Source organism: Embiotoca jacksoni, unplaced genomic scaffold (genome assembly GCF_022577435.1).
Source record: "Embiotoca jacksoni isolate LCO1_2020_lvr unplaced genomic scaffold, fEmbJac1.0.p SCAF_22, whole genome shotgun sequence".
In the NCBI taxonomy this organism is placed as follows: domain Eukaryota; kingdom Metazoa; phylum Chordata; class Actinopteri; family Embiotocidae; genus Embiotoca; species Embiotoca jacksoni.
Genome location: NW_027185363.1, coordinates 3,337,539 through 3,355,558, shown reverse-complemented (window position 1 = coordinate 3,355,558; position 18,020 = coordinate 3,337,539). Strand labels below are relative to the sequence as shown.

Genomic DNA, 18,020 nt, shown 5'->3' with positions numbered 1-18,020 from the left:
TTTTCCAGGAAAAGTATTACATAAAAAGATAACAAAACAAAACCCATCACATAACAATAACACTGTTGACTGTGTTTCTTGGTTGTTTGTATATCATATATATAGATATATATACTGTACTGTATATACTGTGCATTTTATATTTATATTTTTTACTGCTATTTACTGCTATTTTATTGCTTTTCTATTATTCTATTATTATCTTATTGCTTCCTGTATGCTGCTGTAGCGAAAAAAATGTCCCCTCGGGGATTAATAAAGTAACTGCCTAACCTAACCTAAAAAAAAGAACAGATTAAAATTGTACCTTGAGATTAGTCCCTTCGCCCAACCATTACTGACAAAATTAGTTCCAGGACAAGACTTGCCTCCTGTTTTCCCACACTTTTATTTTACTCCACATTCGTTGGATCCCAAGTCACGTGTCTTCCATCGTGCAGTCTTCCTAAAGCGGACATGTCCGCCTCCTCCAGCTGGAACCCAAACACCTGTTAGTATGAGACGGCGGAGTCAAAGAAGGAGGCACTGGGTGAAATAAGAAAATGACTGCCTGTGTCATTAGAAGTGACAGATGGCAATTCTAATTTCTAATGACTTGATTTACAAACCACATTATTAATAATCTGTCAAGCAGTATTATCTCGCGTCAAAAACTGCAGTGGCAATCACGATATATCCAAGATCTGTCCTCCCTTTGTAAGGACGTTCAAAGAACAAAGATTTGCGCAATAAGAAATGACTTAACCTCTTAGTGACATTTGTTAAACCTCAGTTAAGCCGAGTGTACAAATTTATCATATGGTGACCTCTCGTGGTATCTAGGTGAACTCGATGCAGCAAGGGTTTAGACCAAACAGCTTGATCTTAAGACCGGTTTTAACACATCTTAAACATTAAGCCACAGCCAAGCTACTAAAATACCAACCGCTACCTCAATATTTCACTTGTAGTCTGCTTTTGGCTTCATTTCAGCCCCATGATAAAGTATTCGGCTTCATTCATTTAAGTTGTTTTTTTTGGACGCGGAGTAGTGAAATAAAAAAAAAATGTCCATTGACATTTAAATGCATACTGCGTCTTCATGCTTGGTCCATCACAACAGGATCTTCCTTACATTTTCTGACGGTTGAATAGACCTGGCAAAGGTCTTTTGACTTACGTGACAGTTTTCTTGAATCCTGTTCTTTTTGATGGATTTAGGTATTGTGACAACTCCATTCTGAAAAAAAAAACAAAAAAACATGTAGAAAACAGTGCAATTGTGATGAAAAATATTTACAGAAACAAAAGTCTCAAGCCAGGGCAATGTGATAACCTGAATACTCCAACGGATGCAGATCTGAGCTGGTGTGCGTGTGTGCTTTTCTGCTATCTGCTGTACAATGGGATTGCTCAGGACTTGACCTTTGGCCAGAGGGCTGTACCCCTCAAACACAATCCCCTCCTGGCGACAGTAGTCTAGCAGGTGATTGGGCTGCTGGAAGGGATGGTACTCCACCTGACGGGTCAAATCAGCACATCAAACAATAAGGTTTTGAAGCATCTCTGGAAAGGACATGTTAAAGATTGAATTTTCTTTCTGATCATGTAAATGGTAAATGGTCTGTACTTGTATAGCGCTTTATCACCTATCACAAAGCGCTTTTGTTTTTTTTCATGTTAGTGACACATTTCTAAACCTGTTATTGAATCAATTGTTTATGCAAAATTGGGCAACAGTACAACACGTTTTGGTGTCCCACAACTAAAGAGTGACTTGAAATTTAAATCTAGGATATGTAAATATTGTTAAAAAAAAAAAAAAAAAAAAAAAAAAAAAATATATATATATATATATATATAATGTTCTCAAAATACATAACCATCCCCTCTGTCTGAGCCCCAATCAGCCAATAATTTCCCGATGGTCCCTAACCATATTACTAACAGTTTATGAGGCAACGTTTTAATCAAAAGAGTGACTAATACTACAGCCAGCAGCAGGCAAAGTCAGTTTATGTATGAAAATTACTACTAAGTACTGCTACTGTAGGTGCAGGGACAGATACCCATGAAGGGGTGTACTTCTCCTTTGTAACTAGGAAAGATACATAACTAGATAAGAACTAGATAATAAGAATATGGACCTGTGTTGTCTATTCTTTTACATACTGTATTTCAAGACCCACCTGGTTAACATGCGGCACCACACTACAATCTTCTTTCAACTGTTCCAGGTGATGGACCAAAAAGTTGCTCACCCCAATAGCACGGCACACTCCTACAGTGAGACACAGATGTTTATGCTCAATAATAATTCATTTATGTTCAAATACCCGACTCTTACTACTATATTTATGATAGTTTTTTTTAGTCACTAAGTGACTACAACAAATAGTCACTTGGTGTTCCCTGTCTTGCTGTAACATTGGATCTGGTCTTTAAGTGCAGTACTGAGAATAATTCCAACTATTGAAATATAAAGGTAATAAAGTAAATAGTTCAGTTCAGTGTTTTATAACTTGTTACCTGTTGCGACCTACGAGGTTACCGTCTTGCATCGAATTTAACATTGTTACATTTGGTTTAGTAGCAGAAACGAGCAACCCCCGTAATCTAGTCAACAATTACCTTCTTTGTAAAGTTCCTCCAAAGCTCTCCAGGTCTCAGCTCTCACCTCCCTGTTGGAGCAACCAGGTCTCAATGACTCTGGCCAGTGCATCAGGTACAGATCTGATTAAGAGGGCAGGAGGATTTAATGAAAGACGAAAGACAGGAAGACAACAAATGGTATTCAATGTTGGGAAATTAACATGATAATAATAATAATAATAATAATAATAATAATAATAATTTTAAAAAGCATAGAAAAGTTAGTACATCTCTGAACATGTTAAAAAAAAAAAAGACAATAAGTGGTCAAATTGTAGTCTCTGGTAGGTTTATGTTTAACGTGACTTCATCAATCCTATCTCATACCAAAATATTCAACCCCCATCTCTGAGCAGGAATCAAGGCAGGCGTTTTTTGCAGCTTTGTATCCATAGTCCCCGGGCCACAGTTTATTGGTGAGCCACAGATTACTTCTCGGTAGCCCACTTTCTTTGACAGCTTTGCCCAGTTCGGCCTCACAGCCATAGCGCTTTGCTGTGTCAATGTGGCACATGCCACAATCGGTGAGGGCATAAACAATGGCATCATGGGAGTATCCACCATCATGTGATGTGCCTAGAATAGACAGAAAATATGAATATATATATATATAGAGAGAGAGAGAGTCAAAGAATTTAAACCCAGTTCAATTCAAACTTTTTTTAAATTCAAGAGCAGTATTTACCACGGTAATATAAATACTGACGTAACAGTAGGCTATGTTCAGAACATTGTTAAAGAAAAAAGGTAAATAATAACATAAAAAAGTAATATTCAATCATTTAGAATTGTTAGGAAAAGTGATTCATGTACTTCTAATATTTAACTAGTAGCAGATGTTTTAAGCAGCTACTAGGGACATTTTTTTTTATTCAGGGAAAACATCAAACTGTTTGGTCAGTTTAGCTTTACTTATTCATTTTTTTTTTTTTTTAATTTTTACTTTTATTTGATAAGCTTTTAAATACATTTCCATACGGTACACCGTATAACGGTACACGTTTCTTTAAACATATAATTACTGTATCTAAAGGGTTATGCAATGCATCTATATAATCTTACATGTCCAGGATTTAGTGAAGTAAAACGCACCTAATCCAAGTACCGGAATCTGCAGACCATTAGAAAGTGGGACTGTAGGACAGCTCAGCGCTGCAGGGAAAGACATGTGTTCCTGAAAGAAGAGGTTTTCCTAGTTTATCTTGTTTTAATAACACGAATCTGTGTCCTCGTCCGTTCATACAAATCTTCTGTAGCCTACTTCACGACTTCTCACAACTTTCCAAATCCCACATGTTAATAGTAAAATAACATTATTGTCGACAACACATCAAGTTAAAACTTACTTGCGCTTTGCTGGGGGTGGGGGGGGTGGGCAGTTTGTACTTTAATGTTTCGGGTATTGATTCAGGATAGTATGAAAGTGTTTGTTTTTATTTTGTAATGCTTCTTTCCAACCCAGACTTGTTAACATCTCTGAAGGGGTGAAGATGGGCCTCTAAAGACAAATCGAATCACTCCGGGTTTTTGGTTTTTTTTTTTTCTCAGCCGAACAAAGATGGCGCCGGTTTATCGAATTTACGAACATGCTTGAAGTGAAAACATAAACACGACACTGTGATGTAAAAAAATAAAAAATAAAAAAAAATGGAAGGATACGAACTCGTGTAATCTCATTATTTTGTAAAGGTTTTGGCAAGTTTTTTTTTTCTTCTGTTTTTCCTGACAAAATGGTAGTTGATTCGTCCCCTGACTGCACGTAACGGTGAACGTCAGCTGCCGTCATCTGTTTCCTCTCAGGCTCTCTGGTCGGAATCAGCCAACATGGCGACCATGTGAAGGAAGCGGGGTGGACTGCGGTGCCGACGAAAATGAGGTGAGTTTTGATTTGTAGATCGACATGAATCATGGCTTCTACAGTAAACCGTAAAATAGTAGTTCTAACATGAGGTGACGTGGGTAAACTCAAGGTGTGGCGTTATGTCCATTCACAGAAACACTGAGCTGAGATCAGGAGTAAGTTCAACCATACATGTTAAAAGTCAACAAGGCAGTTTTGATTGATGTATTTGCACAACGAATTCATCCATGCGCAAGATTATAAACTGGGAATTTTGGACCTTTGCCAGGAAAACAATTGATGAATTGATTTATTTAATATATACGGTCTGCTGATTTTTCTGTCCCTTTCCAGCTGTGAATGCCTCCACCTATACTTTACTACAGTTTTCCCCTGCAAACAGTTTATGGTTCCCTGGAGGTTCTCCGAAGTAAAGGGTCCACAAAAACAACGTTGAGAGAACATTTCCTGGAACTTTCTTCAATGGTCGCAAAACCTAACCTTCAGGGGTACCTTTAAGGAACATCCCCTGAAGGTTCTTTAAAGTTAAAGGGTCAACAAAATGAGATTTCTGATTTGACCCACCGTGTTCACCAAACCCTAATACAGTCACATAGACTGTAGGATTAAACTGTTTGGAAATGTATTTTCCCCAGTTCAACCCTAACCCACTGCTATATTACGCGCAGCGAGAGCTGGGAAACAATCTTTTCCAGGTTCATTATGTGATGCATAGAGCTAGGGATCCCGGGATCATAGAACCCTTTGTCTTGTTCCCATTGTATGCTGTGTAAATCTGGGAACACCACGCTGGGAACAGAGAGATGACTTTTGTTTTCCCAAAAGTAAGTTGCTGTTGCATGTTCCCCTGTTGAATAGCATAAGTTCAGAATAGCCCATGTAAATACTCGTGTTGACATAAAAGCATTGTGGCCATGCTGTAAATCTGTTTTGCCTCCTCTGACGCAGGGTGCCCCGTTGCTGCCTTGGAGTGCGGCGAACACATTTAGTTTGTCCAATCCTGCTGATCCTCGTGGTTGGTGCAGCCCTGACAGCTCTGCTGCCACCTGCTGACGACCAAGGACGTGTTGGGGTCTTGGGAGTGCTGCGCAGGACAACGCCTCAAAAGCGATATCCTGCCCAGGGCCGCCACCCTGACAGCTCAGAGGAGGAAAAGTTTACCGTCATCTTCCAAACTTACAACCGCACAGACATTTTGCTTAAACTCCTGAACCATTACCAGGCGGTGCCTCATCTTCAGCGGATTATTATAGTCTGGAACAATGTTGGGGAGCAGACGCCTGCAAAGTTATGGGACTCCTTGGGGCCTCATCCTGTCCAGGTGGTCTTCAAGGAGCAGACTAGCAATCGAATGCGGAACAGACTACAACCGTTCCCTGAGATTGATACTGATGGTCAGTATATGTCAGCTTGCACAATCTACTTGAATAATCATTATTCTCATCATAATCATATTTTTCTGTGTTTGTCAACAATTTTTAAGTATCATTTGTTGATTTGTTATTTCCCGTTCCCCCAATCATTCAGCTGTGTTGATGCTGGATGACGACACTCTCATCAGTGTTCCTGACATCAGCTTTGCTTTCTCTGTCTGGAAGGTAAATAAGCCGCAGTAACTTTAAAATGGACTTATTAGCAATAATGTGCTACTTTTATTCATAACATAAAATAAGCAGGCACAGCCCGAGTTGTTTTGTTTTTAACTCCCACACAGCAATTCCCAGACCAGATTGTTGGATTTGTCCCAAGGAAACACGTCTCAACACCAGGAGGAGTGTACAGTTATGGCAGCTTTGAGCTCCAGGATCCAGAAACAGCTGGAGGTGACAAGTATGGTGGTTTTTTTTTGGGTCATCGTTTTCTCCACGTACACCGCATCTTAAAGGCTGCTTGACTGGTATTATTGTGATCGTAAAGGCTGTTTAATTGCATTTCTGTCTTTATTCACTCACTGCAGATACTCCATGGTGTTAATTGGTGCTGCCTTTTACCACCGCCGCTACCTGCAGCTCTTCCAGGACCAACCACCAGCAGTACATGCCTTAGTGGACGAAACACAGAACTGTGACGACATTGCTATGAACTTTGCTGTAGCACTGTATTTAAGGAAACACTCTAAGGCGAGCAGAGTCAACAAGCCTTCTGGGGTCTTTGTCAAACCTGTGGACCTCCGCAACCTGGAAAAGGATGCCAGCAGTGGATACCAGGGTATGTGGCACCGTCCCGAACACCTTCTTCAGAGGTCCTACTGCCTGAACAGGCTGACACAGATCTATGGCTTCATGCCACTCTGCTTCTCCAACCTGATGGTCTCCCAGTTTGGCTTCCCCAGCTATGCCAATCACAAGAGTAGGAGCTGAGGAAGAGCCACATCGCTGACTGTGTTGGAATGGAAGACGACAGGCTCAAGCAGCAGTCTGGTAAGTTAACATCACATGCCTGGACTGAGGATTAGTTTAAATCTTCTCATGCTTGTGTAATGTGTGGACAATGACCAGTCATTAGCGACTGGATGTGTCTGGAAACAAATATGCTTTAAATACAAAGAAACTGTCATTTCACTGAAAGACGTTATCAATCCAAACATTTGTATATAATCTAAAAATAATTTGTAAAAAAGTATTTTTTTTTTTTTTTTGTGTTTTATTATCCTGAACAGTTTCATCGTGAAATCAGCAGGACAATGATGAACTTTTCCTCATTTGGACGACCGCAATGACTGTGAAAGAATTTTCTCCTCCTGGCCCACTCTGATGAAACATCCATTTTTGATAATGTAATCTGTATTGTTGGGAAAATCGGCTTTTCCTGCAGCATGTACAGCCTCCCTCATGGGTTGAAATGCAGCTCCTTTAAAGCCAGCGAGTGTCGGTCTTAGGTCTGCTTTGAGAACACAACTTGCCTCGTTTGTCAATGATTTACAGATTGTGTCATTTCAGTTGTTACATTTTCTCTCCAAATAAATGCTAGAATATAAAGGTAGTTAAAAGTAGTGTTTGGCCAAAAATAGCCTCCCTTAAATACTCCACTACATTTAAAAAGCAATCTTCATGTCCAGTATTATGCACGCATGGACAATCTTTTTTTTTTTTTTTTATGTACACATATGTTTGTAAGATTTGATTAAACAAAGTTTTCTCTTTCTATTGATATAATTTGTGGATAAATTCATAGTTATGATTTCAGTTACTAAGTGATTAAAAACATGATCAGAAATCAACATGCTGACATGAACTAATTACGAATTAGGTGCGGGCATATTGATGCATAATTTTTACGACAAATGATTCGTTGACAACTGAAATTTCAAGCCTATTAATGAAGTGAAGCCCTAAATTGGTGAGTGCAACAGAGGGGGCTGTGAAGAGCGATTATTGGACAGAAGGCAAAAAACAAAGATGCAAAAGAACAAATCAAGCCAGAATTTATTCTTAATTTTAGGGGGGTGGATGGATAATAACTTGTAGGAGGTAGGAGTACCCATCTGTCAAAAATAATTTGATTTGTTTCATTTTTAATCAAAAATAATCCTTCCTTTTTGCAGAAGTATAAATGCAAAACGTGAGTTTTATAATGTGACATGAGATCAGCCCGCAGATGTCAATCTCATTAATGAATCAGATCAGTTCCTCTTTTTCTGTCCAGTGAGAGACGACTGTAATTCTTTTCAGTCATATGAACAGGAAAACGCTGACATACTGGATATGGGTTAAACATTAAAAGAGGTAGGAGATTGGTATTTCATTTTTTTTTTTTTTTTTTTTAGCTGGAAAGGGTAACGGATGTCATCAGTCTAAACTGTAAACATCTGGACCGTAAAGCCAGACGTGAGATCTGACCTGTATTCAAATTTCCAAGTCTCTGCAAATGGATGGAAAACTATATTTATTGATAAATAATAACAGCCCCCTCCATCTTGGTGGATAAAAGTGTCTTTGCATAATCTGAGGTAACTGGAGTCCAGTTCTTTCAAAAAGGTTTCCAGAGATCTTGCGGAGTCCTATTGTGGTCCAGGTCCCCCACCCTCAGCACCACCACTGACCCCAGGTCCACCTCCAGGCCTGGATCCTCTGCCGCCTGGAGAACGTATGTCATGCCACAGCTTCACAAGAGGCTCCCTCTTCCTCCAAATTAGTTTGTGACCATATGCCACATACCATCTGTAAGATGAGATATATGGATATGGTTGAAATACTGTGACTGCAGAGCAGGAACCCCCCCCCCCCCCATATGAAGCCCGATAACATCCACACAAATGAATGAATGCTTTACACAAAAGAGCACAAACAACAGCCACACATGACAACACATAATCTGACAGAAAGCATAAGCATCATAAAAACCAAAACAACAAGAAATCAATAAAGGACATAAAGTACAAGTTCAAGAAAGTGCCAAAAACGACCATCTCATGAGACCTATTCAAGGATTTAAGATTGGTCAAAGTAGTTGAACGAGAGTTCAGACTATAACTTTCACTATATTTCTTACCATTAACCCGGACGTATTTTGAGTAACCATTTAAAGACATGCAGACTCACACTCCAAAGAGGGCTCCGCCAAGGTGAGCTGCATGGTCAAACAGCCTCCATCCCAATATAAGCCCTGCTGTATCTATGGCCACGAGCGCTTTAAGGGCCTAAAGACAAACATGGAGCAGGAATCTAAAGTTACATACAATGTAGGGAAGTGCCTCAAGATCAACCTTCTGTCCACCGTACATTCAGACATGCATATTTACACATTTTACTCATTCCCACACTTGTTTGTTTTGTTCATGCACAGATTTCAATGTCTTGCCTGCAGGAAAAACACAACTAAATGTACAAATTTGCAAACAAGTGTTTTAAGATTACATTTCAGAGGTGTCTATCGAACATGGGAAAAAAAAAGAAAGTATTTCAAACAATGTTAATTGCACACTTAGGGCCATGACTGCACACAAACATAACATTATAAACATAATTTACACAGACAGACGTAAATACACAAACTGCATCACTCACATTTCCTGCTGTGAAAGTGACCATAGGAAGGAAGATTATGCCGAGTTTGGCCTCTGGCACCTTTGCGCACACAGCAGCGAGTACTGCCATGACGGCACCCGACTATTGATCAAACAAAGCTGCGGGTCAAAATTTGTACTTAATTTGTACTTAAGCTGTGTAAAAAAGAAATATCTTACCGCCCCTAATGAAGGGTAGAAACGCCCGGTGGCTGTTTTACACATGTAACTGACCAAACTGGAAATCACGCCTGAAAATACATCACATTAAGAATCAGACTTTTTCTTCCCCACAAACATTGTCTGTGTCAATTCTTACTTCATGTTCCCCGTTTTCTCAATCTAACGCCACAGTTATACTGCTTTAACAGGTGAAACTATGAAATAAACAAACACTGGCAGCTGAAGCATAAAAGCAGAAAGAAATTAAACTCCCACCTTCTCTGCTGAAGAGTTCAAAGTTTAAAAGGATATAAAATGTGGACTTGTTATATCAGTTGACTTGTAATGAGTGAAATAAGATGAAATAAAAGCAATTTCATTTGAAAGTTGAATAGTAAGAGACAACAGCTAATTAGGTTTGAATTGATGTAAAAGTGACTACAGTAGTTAGTGTGAGTGGAAACACTGAAAGCAGTTTCAGTTCAAAATGTTTGAAAGCACACTTTTACCTAGACTTGTTCAGTGCTATGTCTAACAAGTAACTTATTGAAAATTCTGGTTATTTTGCCGAGTAGCAAGTATGTAATCTGTGCCGTAAAAATATGGCCATTTTAGTTCACTAAATGTCAATCTTTGAATATTAAATCTTAAAAATAACCTGAAAAGGGTTCCATTTTCTGAAGAAAATGTAAGAAGACTCGCTGCTAAAAGTTGAGGGTGCATATTCTGAATAATACAATTATTTCTAACTTGAGTTACATCAACTTCTTGAACACTAATATTAAAAATATTCTTCCACATGTTTAAAGCGATACAGGTTTTATACATTTAGTACTGATCCAATAATGTATTCAGATTTGATAAATGTTATCAGTCCCTAGTCCTAGTTTTTAGTTGACTCACCAGCAGACAGGTAGACTGCAAGAAACTGCTCTTTGCCTAAGAGAGAGACGATTCCTGAGGAGAATGTCCATAGGACATACATGTTGGCCACCATGTGGATAATGGAGTAGTGACTGAAAGAGGAAAGGACCATGGGAAGGCACCGTGTTTCTGGAAGAAGAAAGAGAAAAGGACTAAAACTGTTGTGCACTGGAAATGAAAAAGACAAATTCATCACGGTCACAAGATCAAGCAGAAAATCATAACACTTGAAAATGGACGCTCTTCATTTTGTGTCAACTTTATTTACTTCAAATTTTCCAGAAAACAAACTCATGGACGGGCGTACTCACTGGAGGCCGGGTTGGACGTGAAGTACTTAATCATACTTCTTTGCATTGAAGGGATCCGCCAGCAACACAGGACCACAGCATTTACAGCGATAATACCTAGAAAACATCAATGGAGAAACTCCTGAGTGAGAAGAAATGCAGGATTATAAATGCAATCATATAGATAACATTCAAATTTAAAGAAACGGAAGGACAAAATGAGTCTGTAAAATGAGCTACCGGTGGCGGTCTTCTGTCCCTCGGTGAGGCTGCTCCAGAAGCCGTCCACCGTGGACATCAGGAGGATGAGCTGTCGCTGGAAGCTGGACAGCTGGTTCCACCAGTTATGCCAGTGTGTCCTGTTCTGGGAGCCCTAATGACATATGAATGGTTCACTAAGTCACTCATAGGTAAATTGGTCATACAAGTTGACGGCAGTGGAGGAGTAAAACGACAATTTGCATCATTAAATGCTCACCTGGATTAATTTTTCAGACTCTGCGTCATCTTTTGCAGTCTGAACTCTTGACCTCAGGGTCTCATATTGCAGGATGGCCGCCGCACCAAAGGAGCACCCTGTAAACTGACATGGAATCAGGCGACAACCAACACCACCCTGCAGTCCCAAACCTTTTTAGAGCATGCATCTATTTTCCCGCTTTACAATAAACATCAGACAAAAGGAAAGTAAATCATTCCCGTAAAACACAGGAGTCCTACCCCCACCGTGAACATCAGCGGCTTGAATAGCGGACTGGGGACTTTGGGAGGAGGTGGGTGCCCCGCCACGCCAGCCTCACAGGATGAGGCGTTGGTTTCTTGGGTGACATTTCCTTTCTTCGTATCTGGTCTTTTAGCGTCACGACGGAAGCCGCACCTCTGCTGGTTGTGGGGATTTAGTCTGCCAAAAGAAAAAAATTAGGCAGTTTTTAAAACTACTTAAGTCAGTGTTGGGAAATACACAGAATAACCCCGACTGCTACATAAACCAATGAACACTTTTTTAACCAGTCAATTATCAAAGTAGTAGTATTTTTTTGTAATTGATTAGTAGATTGTTTCAGTATGAGTTTGTGAAATATTATTAATATCAAGGCTGGGCTATATGGACAACGTTAAATATCACAATATTTTTCTTCAAACAGTTTGACATTGATCATGCAGCAACATTGTAGGGATGATTGCTGGTGCTTAAGTAATTACATGATGAGATTTATGATGAATAATCATCGGTTATAAAGATATAATGATTGAATAGGTAAAGGCAACTAATAGAACAGCTAGAACAATTTGATAAGTGGGTAAAGACAACACATACCATATCTTTATGATAACAAAACCTTCGACAATATGTGGTCTCATTTATGGAAATATTACATGGTGTACCAATTTACTGTTATGACCAACCGCTTCAGTTTTGTTTCCTGATTTCCTGTTAACTAAAATACAAGGTGAAAAATGTTTGAAAATATAAAATGGACGATTGCAGGTGAGTATACCCGACATTGGCAGTTACTTTTGGTTGAAATCATGTAACATCAGCTACTTGATTTCCTGGCTGTACAGTACATTCAGTGAGGTTCACAATATGACATGCAGTTTAAATATTTCGGTTCAGTTTGACAATAAAAGACAGCACAGACAGTGCTGGTGTTGCAGGTTGTTTTTCGGTACATAAGATGAAACATACAGCTGTCTTCAGCTCCGTGGATGTCTTTACAATGACAGTCGGTGCAGTTAGGTAACCACACACTGCTGGTCCAGCAGCAAACACACACACACATGCACCATGTCCGTGGTATTCTTGTTTAGACAGACTGCGATCTGAACAGCGTTTCAATTGCTCACCTGGAGCTCCGTGAAGTCGTGTTTTGGGATCTGATGAACTCTGTTTTGGCCCATTTCATGACACATCCCTTCCACGCCATGTTTGTGGTGACCTCCTGCTTGAAGCCCCTCCCACTGCCAGACTGGAGCTCGTGCTGCATTCACGGACTCTCCTAAAAGCTCCGATTTATTAATTTGTATCTGACGTGGGTTTTCAATTCTTTGTACTACAGCGTACGTTTTCCACTATTTATAATCCTGCACGGTTTACAGTAGGCTATAGCTTTTGCCTATATAGTTACTATATCTATTAGTTTATTGTTATTGTCCATTTGTTGTTCAGTGTGTGTATTTGCAGTACACAGAGAGCTGCTTGAAACCAAAGAGACTAACTTCTTCCATGCTTAAATATACATATAGTGATTGCGATATAACTGTTCGGTTTTACAGGACAAGATATACAGTGCAGTAGGCCTCTGAATTGCATCTCTTTTATTCAATGATAGGACTTCAGTTCCCTCTAGTGGCTTATTGAAGTACATCTTTGTCTTGTACGGCTTGTCCAGCCAGAATCACAGACATAATCAGTTGTGGAAAGTGACTAAGTACTTTTACTGAAGTAATGAACCTAAGTACAGTTTACAATTTAAAGTAGTGGACTTTCTTGCTCTCATTTAATTGTTATTTTATTCTTTCAATATCTGATGGAAATATAGGCTATTACTGTTCACTCCAGTAGTGTATGCAGTCAGGTGCCATGCAGATTAATTTGCATAATATAGTACCTAGGCCTTTTTTGGACAGAATACAGGAGAGTAATTAAAATAAATAAATAAATAAATAATGATGGCTGAATTTGATTTTGCTTCTTTGGTCTCAGGGTCCTGTAGTGTGCATGCTGGCTCACTGTGACACTGAATGGCTTACTGGGACACAGAGCCATTGCTTATGCTATTAGTGACACTTGTAAAAGGAACATGTGTGATGTGAAAAGGACGGCTGCTATAGATTAAACTACCAAACTACATATAAAGCAGTTAGAATATGATTGCGTGAAAAATGATAATCCAAAATTGTAATGTAATAATTTGATGCCCTTAAAGGATCAGTTCTGCATAATTATCACTTTTAACACTTTAAGTGAATTTGGCTATTTTTCCATCATTCTTTTGGCTAAAAGATCATAATTATTCTGCCAGATTTACAAAACAAAAGAATATGGAGGAAACGAGAACACTTAAAAACAAACAAACAACAACAAATAAAACCAAAATTTATAATTAAAACTAGTGGGTCCCCTTCCTTTCCTTCTTTTAAAACATGTCGTATGAGCACACAGAAGAGAGAAATTATGGAAGCCTTGGACAGTTGGCTGAGCAATATTGATGGCACTGGTTGTTGCTATTGGCATCTGGACAAGTTCCACAAACTTCTTGCAGGCTTGCCAGTGACTCCAAAAATAGGTAAAGAAGGTAGACTTTACATTGAGAAGGCTGCACTGCAGTGTCTGCAGAGAAAGGCTCTCCTCCAATGCAATATCTGCACTTGCTGCGCTGCTTTAGCTCGACACAATACTGCACAGAGAACTGCAGTAATTGAGCTGGAAAAGACTTCAAGTTTAGGAGTAGGTACACAGGCAATTTATCTTAACGGAAGCAGACAACGCATCCCGTGGGTATAGTATAATACAACCTGACTTCTGCTAGAAAATTATACAAAAAAGAGGGGATGTAGCGGTTTCAGGACAAAACATACAGTGTACAAAGACAAGGGAGCAATATGCCTTTGACACTGTATGGACCAAGGACACACTGCCAAGTTAGATGATATCTTATGGGTGCAGGTCTGGGGCAGGGGAGGACACAGAGTTATAGGAGAGGAATTAGAGAGGAGGAGGGATGAAAAGAGAAGAGGAGGGAAGGGAGCAGTGACAATGACAGGACCGAGCACAGGGTAGATAGATCGAGGTGGGGAGGCCAAACAGGAGAGCATAGAGAGAGGAAAAGAGGGTGAGAATCATAAATATTTGAGTGGCCGCAGAAGTGAACTTAAGTAAAAGCTGTTGGGGGATTTTGATTTTGATCAAAAAGACGTACAGTGCTGCAGACCTGCAGACAGCGCAACCCCAACACGCACACATTCATCTCTCTCGATATGTAGAGGCCTTTAGGTTCCTTTCTGATCAATGCAGTTCATTTTTTTTCCCTTCCAGCATAGGTGTCCTCTTTCAGGTCCTTTTATTGATTCGCTGTGAACCGACGCCAGCCAGGATTCGCCTGTGTCGGCAACAGGGCAGCAAGGCCTCGGCCATGTGACAGGAAGTAGTCTCCCTGAAATCAGAACAACTTGTCATTCTTGTAGGACAACCATTGACTCCACCGCAACTATATCCACATGAACTCTGACATTGCCCTCCTGCTTTAGTGCTGTGATTCGGATCCACGGTCGGACGCATGATGCTTCACGTCATTTGGCCTTGAGGCTTCTATTTCAGCACAAAGGCCAGCAACATTTTATACCAGCAGCACAGTCTTTTTATACCATCAGTGGAAACTCTAGCTGTTGTCATAGCGTCCCATCAGAGTGCTGACAGGGCGTTTCCTAAGACGCTGATCAATGGGCCAGTTAGATAATAACACACTTGTTTTCAGTTTTTTTCCTGCATAGATTTTCCAACCTCAGTGGTCAGTGCATCGCTGTGGTATTTTTTGAGCAGCAGCTGATTTACAGACTCATGCCGTGTGAACTGGACAATCGAGAGCGGGATTTCAGGCCTGATGTTTGTTTTACCCAAAATACCACAGAGGACAGCACACTACACGACAGCAGCAACCTCTCACTCCTCTAATTGATTAAGAGGATTACAATAACAGTGTTTATGTATAGTTTGTATGGGGTGAAAAAAAGAGTAATTATAGAACAAGAGAGGCACTTGAATAAATGTGAGAGCAGCACACTCTTATGCACACACTGAACCTTTGTCTGCATCTGTCCAGCAGTCAAACTGACACGACAGCATTACACAACACAAGCAAGTTCCTCAAGAGCTTTTCGCACAAACTCGTTACACTGCAACAGCAAGCTCATTCTGAATATACAGTCTACACTGTACACAATATCCATCTGAATTTTTTCCGCAGTATAATCAAATAACAGTCACAATAAAGTGCCAGATGCTCAGGACAAGGCTATTGATCGGACTCATTCATTAAATATTGATGTCTCTCAGCAAAATATCATATACCTTTGCTATCAGTGAAGCAAAATGGTACAATGTGGTCAGGAAGGGTGAGGAAGGAGCTCTTTGCTTTACAAGATGGCTCAATTGTGCTCTTACTAGGACATACATGACATTTTCCATTAAATTACTCAACAAAACCCTGAAATATTCAGGTGTACAGCCGATGGGAAATTGTGGCTGTTCAAATTTGACGTGTTTAAGTTTGTCTCAAAAACCGCATGATGGACTGATTACTTCATTCAGATTACTCGAGAGTTACAGTAGACTACATGTTTTACCAGCAACTTTTTGTGGGCGTGAAGGTTAGAAAATCTGACGTGTACAGTATCACCCCCATTCTTTTAAAATTATACTCACTGACTTTGTTAAACAAGAAAAGAAAGAGCAGTCAGATTTCTTACAGATATTTAAGTTGAAGAAAAGTTCAATTAATCAGGGTTTATCTGCACAACACAGAAAAAACTCTGACGACATTAGCTGTGAGGTCTTACTGCCAGTCAGTCCCCTGTATTTCTGCATCAATACACAATGCACACACTGCATCCGCTCACCCCTGCAAAACACACACACACACGCACACACGCACCCCCCCATCCCCACCCCCACCACCCTTTACCTGAGTCCCCAATCCACCTTATTCAGAAACTCTCAGAAACCCCAAGCGGTAAGCACGAGCTCGCCAGAGAGCTACATCCGGTGAACAGGGGGTCCGAGCAGGATCTAATTTAGGCAAAAATATTACTTGAAACGAGCAACTTCCGTCCAGCTCCTCCTCTGCTGGGCTCTCCTGAGCGAAGAGAGCGCGCGCCAGGCGAACGCATCCCTTCAGCCTACGTCGGCAGTAACTTCTGCACCGCAAGGGGACATGGGTGATAAAAACGCCGGTAAGAAACTTCCACGTGCTTGTTTATGAATTAATTACGAGCTCGTTTTCTTTGTGTGTGTAGTTACCGTTTGGATGCAGCATTTTTTATTTATTTATTTATTTTTTATTAGTGGGGTAAATTTTAAAGACACAGACACCAAAAGAAAAAGTCATTCATAACTTTATGATTTAATTGCATGCAGCGACTGCGATAAAAAAAAAAGAAAAAAGGAAAGCACTTTTAGAGTTTTGGTAAGAATTTGAGCCGGAGATGCGTATGAAGGGCTTTATATGTGTTAACCAACCCCAGATTACTACAATCCTCAGTGCTGCAGCGTGCTGCTGCTTCTGCTGCTGCTGCAGCTGTATCTCGGCTTTCTGGCTCAGTCATCTGGAGTTTGCTCACCCTATGTGCACCTTAACCTTTCCAGTACATGGGAACTATATATATATATAGCTATAACTAGATATATATATATACTTATATATATATATATATATATATATATATATATATACATATACATATATATACATATATAGCTATAACTAGATATAACTATAACTATATATATATATATTAAATGCATAATTAGTCCACAGTGTATTGCAAATAATCTGCACTACAAAATAGCCTACAACTTGTGTTGTATTAGGCCTGCATGGCAGTGTTTTCACCCGGAGTGTTGCGCATGGTAAACGATTCAGTCCCCCTGCGCCCAGCTTTCCTTTAGTCCATCAGTGCTGTCAGCCGATTTAGACTAAAACTGCTGGCTCCACTTTTTTTCTGAGATGAATGTGCTGCTGTTCCCCCGTGCGGCAGCGGCAGTGTGGCCTCTACGAGCAGCATACGTGTTGTTGACAAAGCTTTTCAACTCTGGCACAGAAGCTGTAATTCAGATGCTATAGGAAACAGAGAGTCTGCTGCATGACAAACTAGATACTGTCTTCTCGTCACACACAGCTTAACATGTGCAATTTACTATAAACCAGTGTGTGTCTTCTTGTGGTTGTGACAGTGTGTTGCAGGGCCTTTTTAAAGATGCATGGGGTTAAAGCACAAAACCGGCAGTTTCCCTGCATATAATATATTTGGACAAGGGTCAGAGTGCCCTTGTTTAAGTAGGGTAACCTTCTTGCATGGTCACCCTGCCCTGTTTTAGTTCACTGTAAAGCAAAACGAAGCACACAACATCATGCAGAAGGTAACTGTG

At 40.0% G+C, this 18,020-nt stretch overlaps 3 protein-coding genes across 4 annotated transcripts; 1 reads left to right on the top strand and 2 right to left on the bottom strand.

Annotated features, from left to right (window-relative positions):
• Positions 1-369: 369 nt before the first annotated feature.
• Positions 370-3,799, bottom strand: LOC138202918 (glyoxal reductase). The gene is made up of 7 exons (XM_069157286.1): positions 3,724-3,799; positions 2,959-3,207; positions 2,611-2,712; positions 2,169-2,260; positions 1,316-1,498; positions 1,160-1,219; positions 370-488 (listed from the first exon to the last, which is right to left on the bottom strand). Exons 1-7 carry the CDS (start codon positions 3,797-3,799, stop codon positions 393-395), a joined length of 858 nt encoding a protein of 285 aa, XP_069013387.1. The 3' UTR covers positions 370-392.
• Positions 3,800-4,433: 634 nt separating this feature from the next.
• On the top strand, positions 4,434-7,636 carry extl2 (exostosin-like glycosyltransferase 2). Its single transcript, XM_069157285.1, has 6 exons — positions 4,434-4,507; positions 5,441-5,886; positions 6,020-6,090; positions 6,207-6,322; positions 6,450-6,912; positions 7,152-7,636. The coding sequence occupies exons 1-5, from the start codon at positions 4,503-4,505 to the stop codon at positions 6,850-6,852; spliced, it is 1,041 nt and encodes a 346-aa protein (XP_069013386.1). The 5' UTR covers positions 4,434-4,502; the 3' UTR covers positions 6,853-6,912; positions 7,152-7,636.
• A 263-nt stretch (positions 7,637-7,899) lies between these two features.
• Positions 7,900-12,829, bottom strand: parla (presenilin associated, rhomboid-like a). Of its 2 annotated transcripts, none has more exons than XM_069157282.1 (10): positions 12,722-12,829; positions 11,594-11,774; positions 11,352-11,456; positions 11,114-11,246; positions 10,895-10,990; positions 10,563-10,712; positions 9,678-9,748; positions 9,499-9,600; positions 9,034-9,131; positions 7,900-8,652 (listed from the first exon to the last, which is right to left on the bottom strand). In XM_069157282.1, exons 1-10 carry the CDS (start codon positions 12,799-12,801, stop codon positions 8,493-8,495), a joined length of 1,176 nt encoding a protein of 391 aa, XP_069013383.1. In that variant the 5' UTR covers positions 12,802-12,829; the 3' UTR covers positions 7,900-8,492. The 2 variants fall into 2 exon arrangements, with proteins under 2 accessions (XP_069013383.1, XP_069013384.1); XM_069157283.1 differs by having other exon boundaries at positions 11,600-11,774.
• Between the last annotated feature and the right edge of the window lie 5,191 nt (positions 12,830-18,020).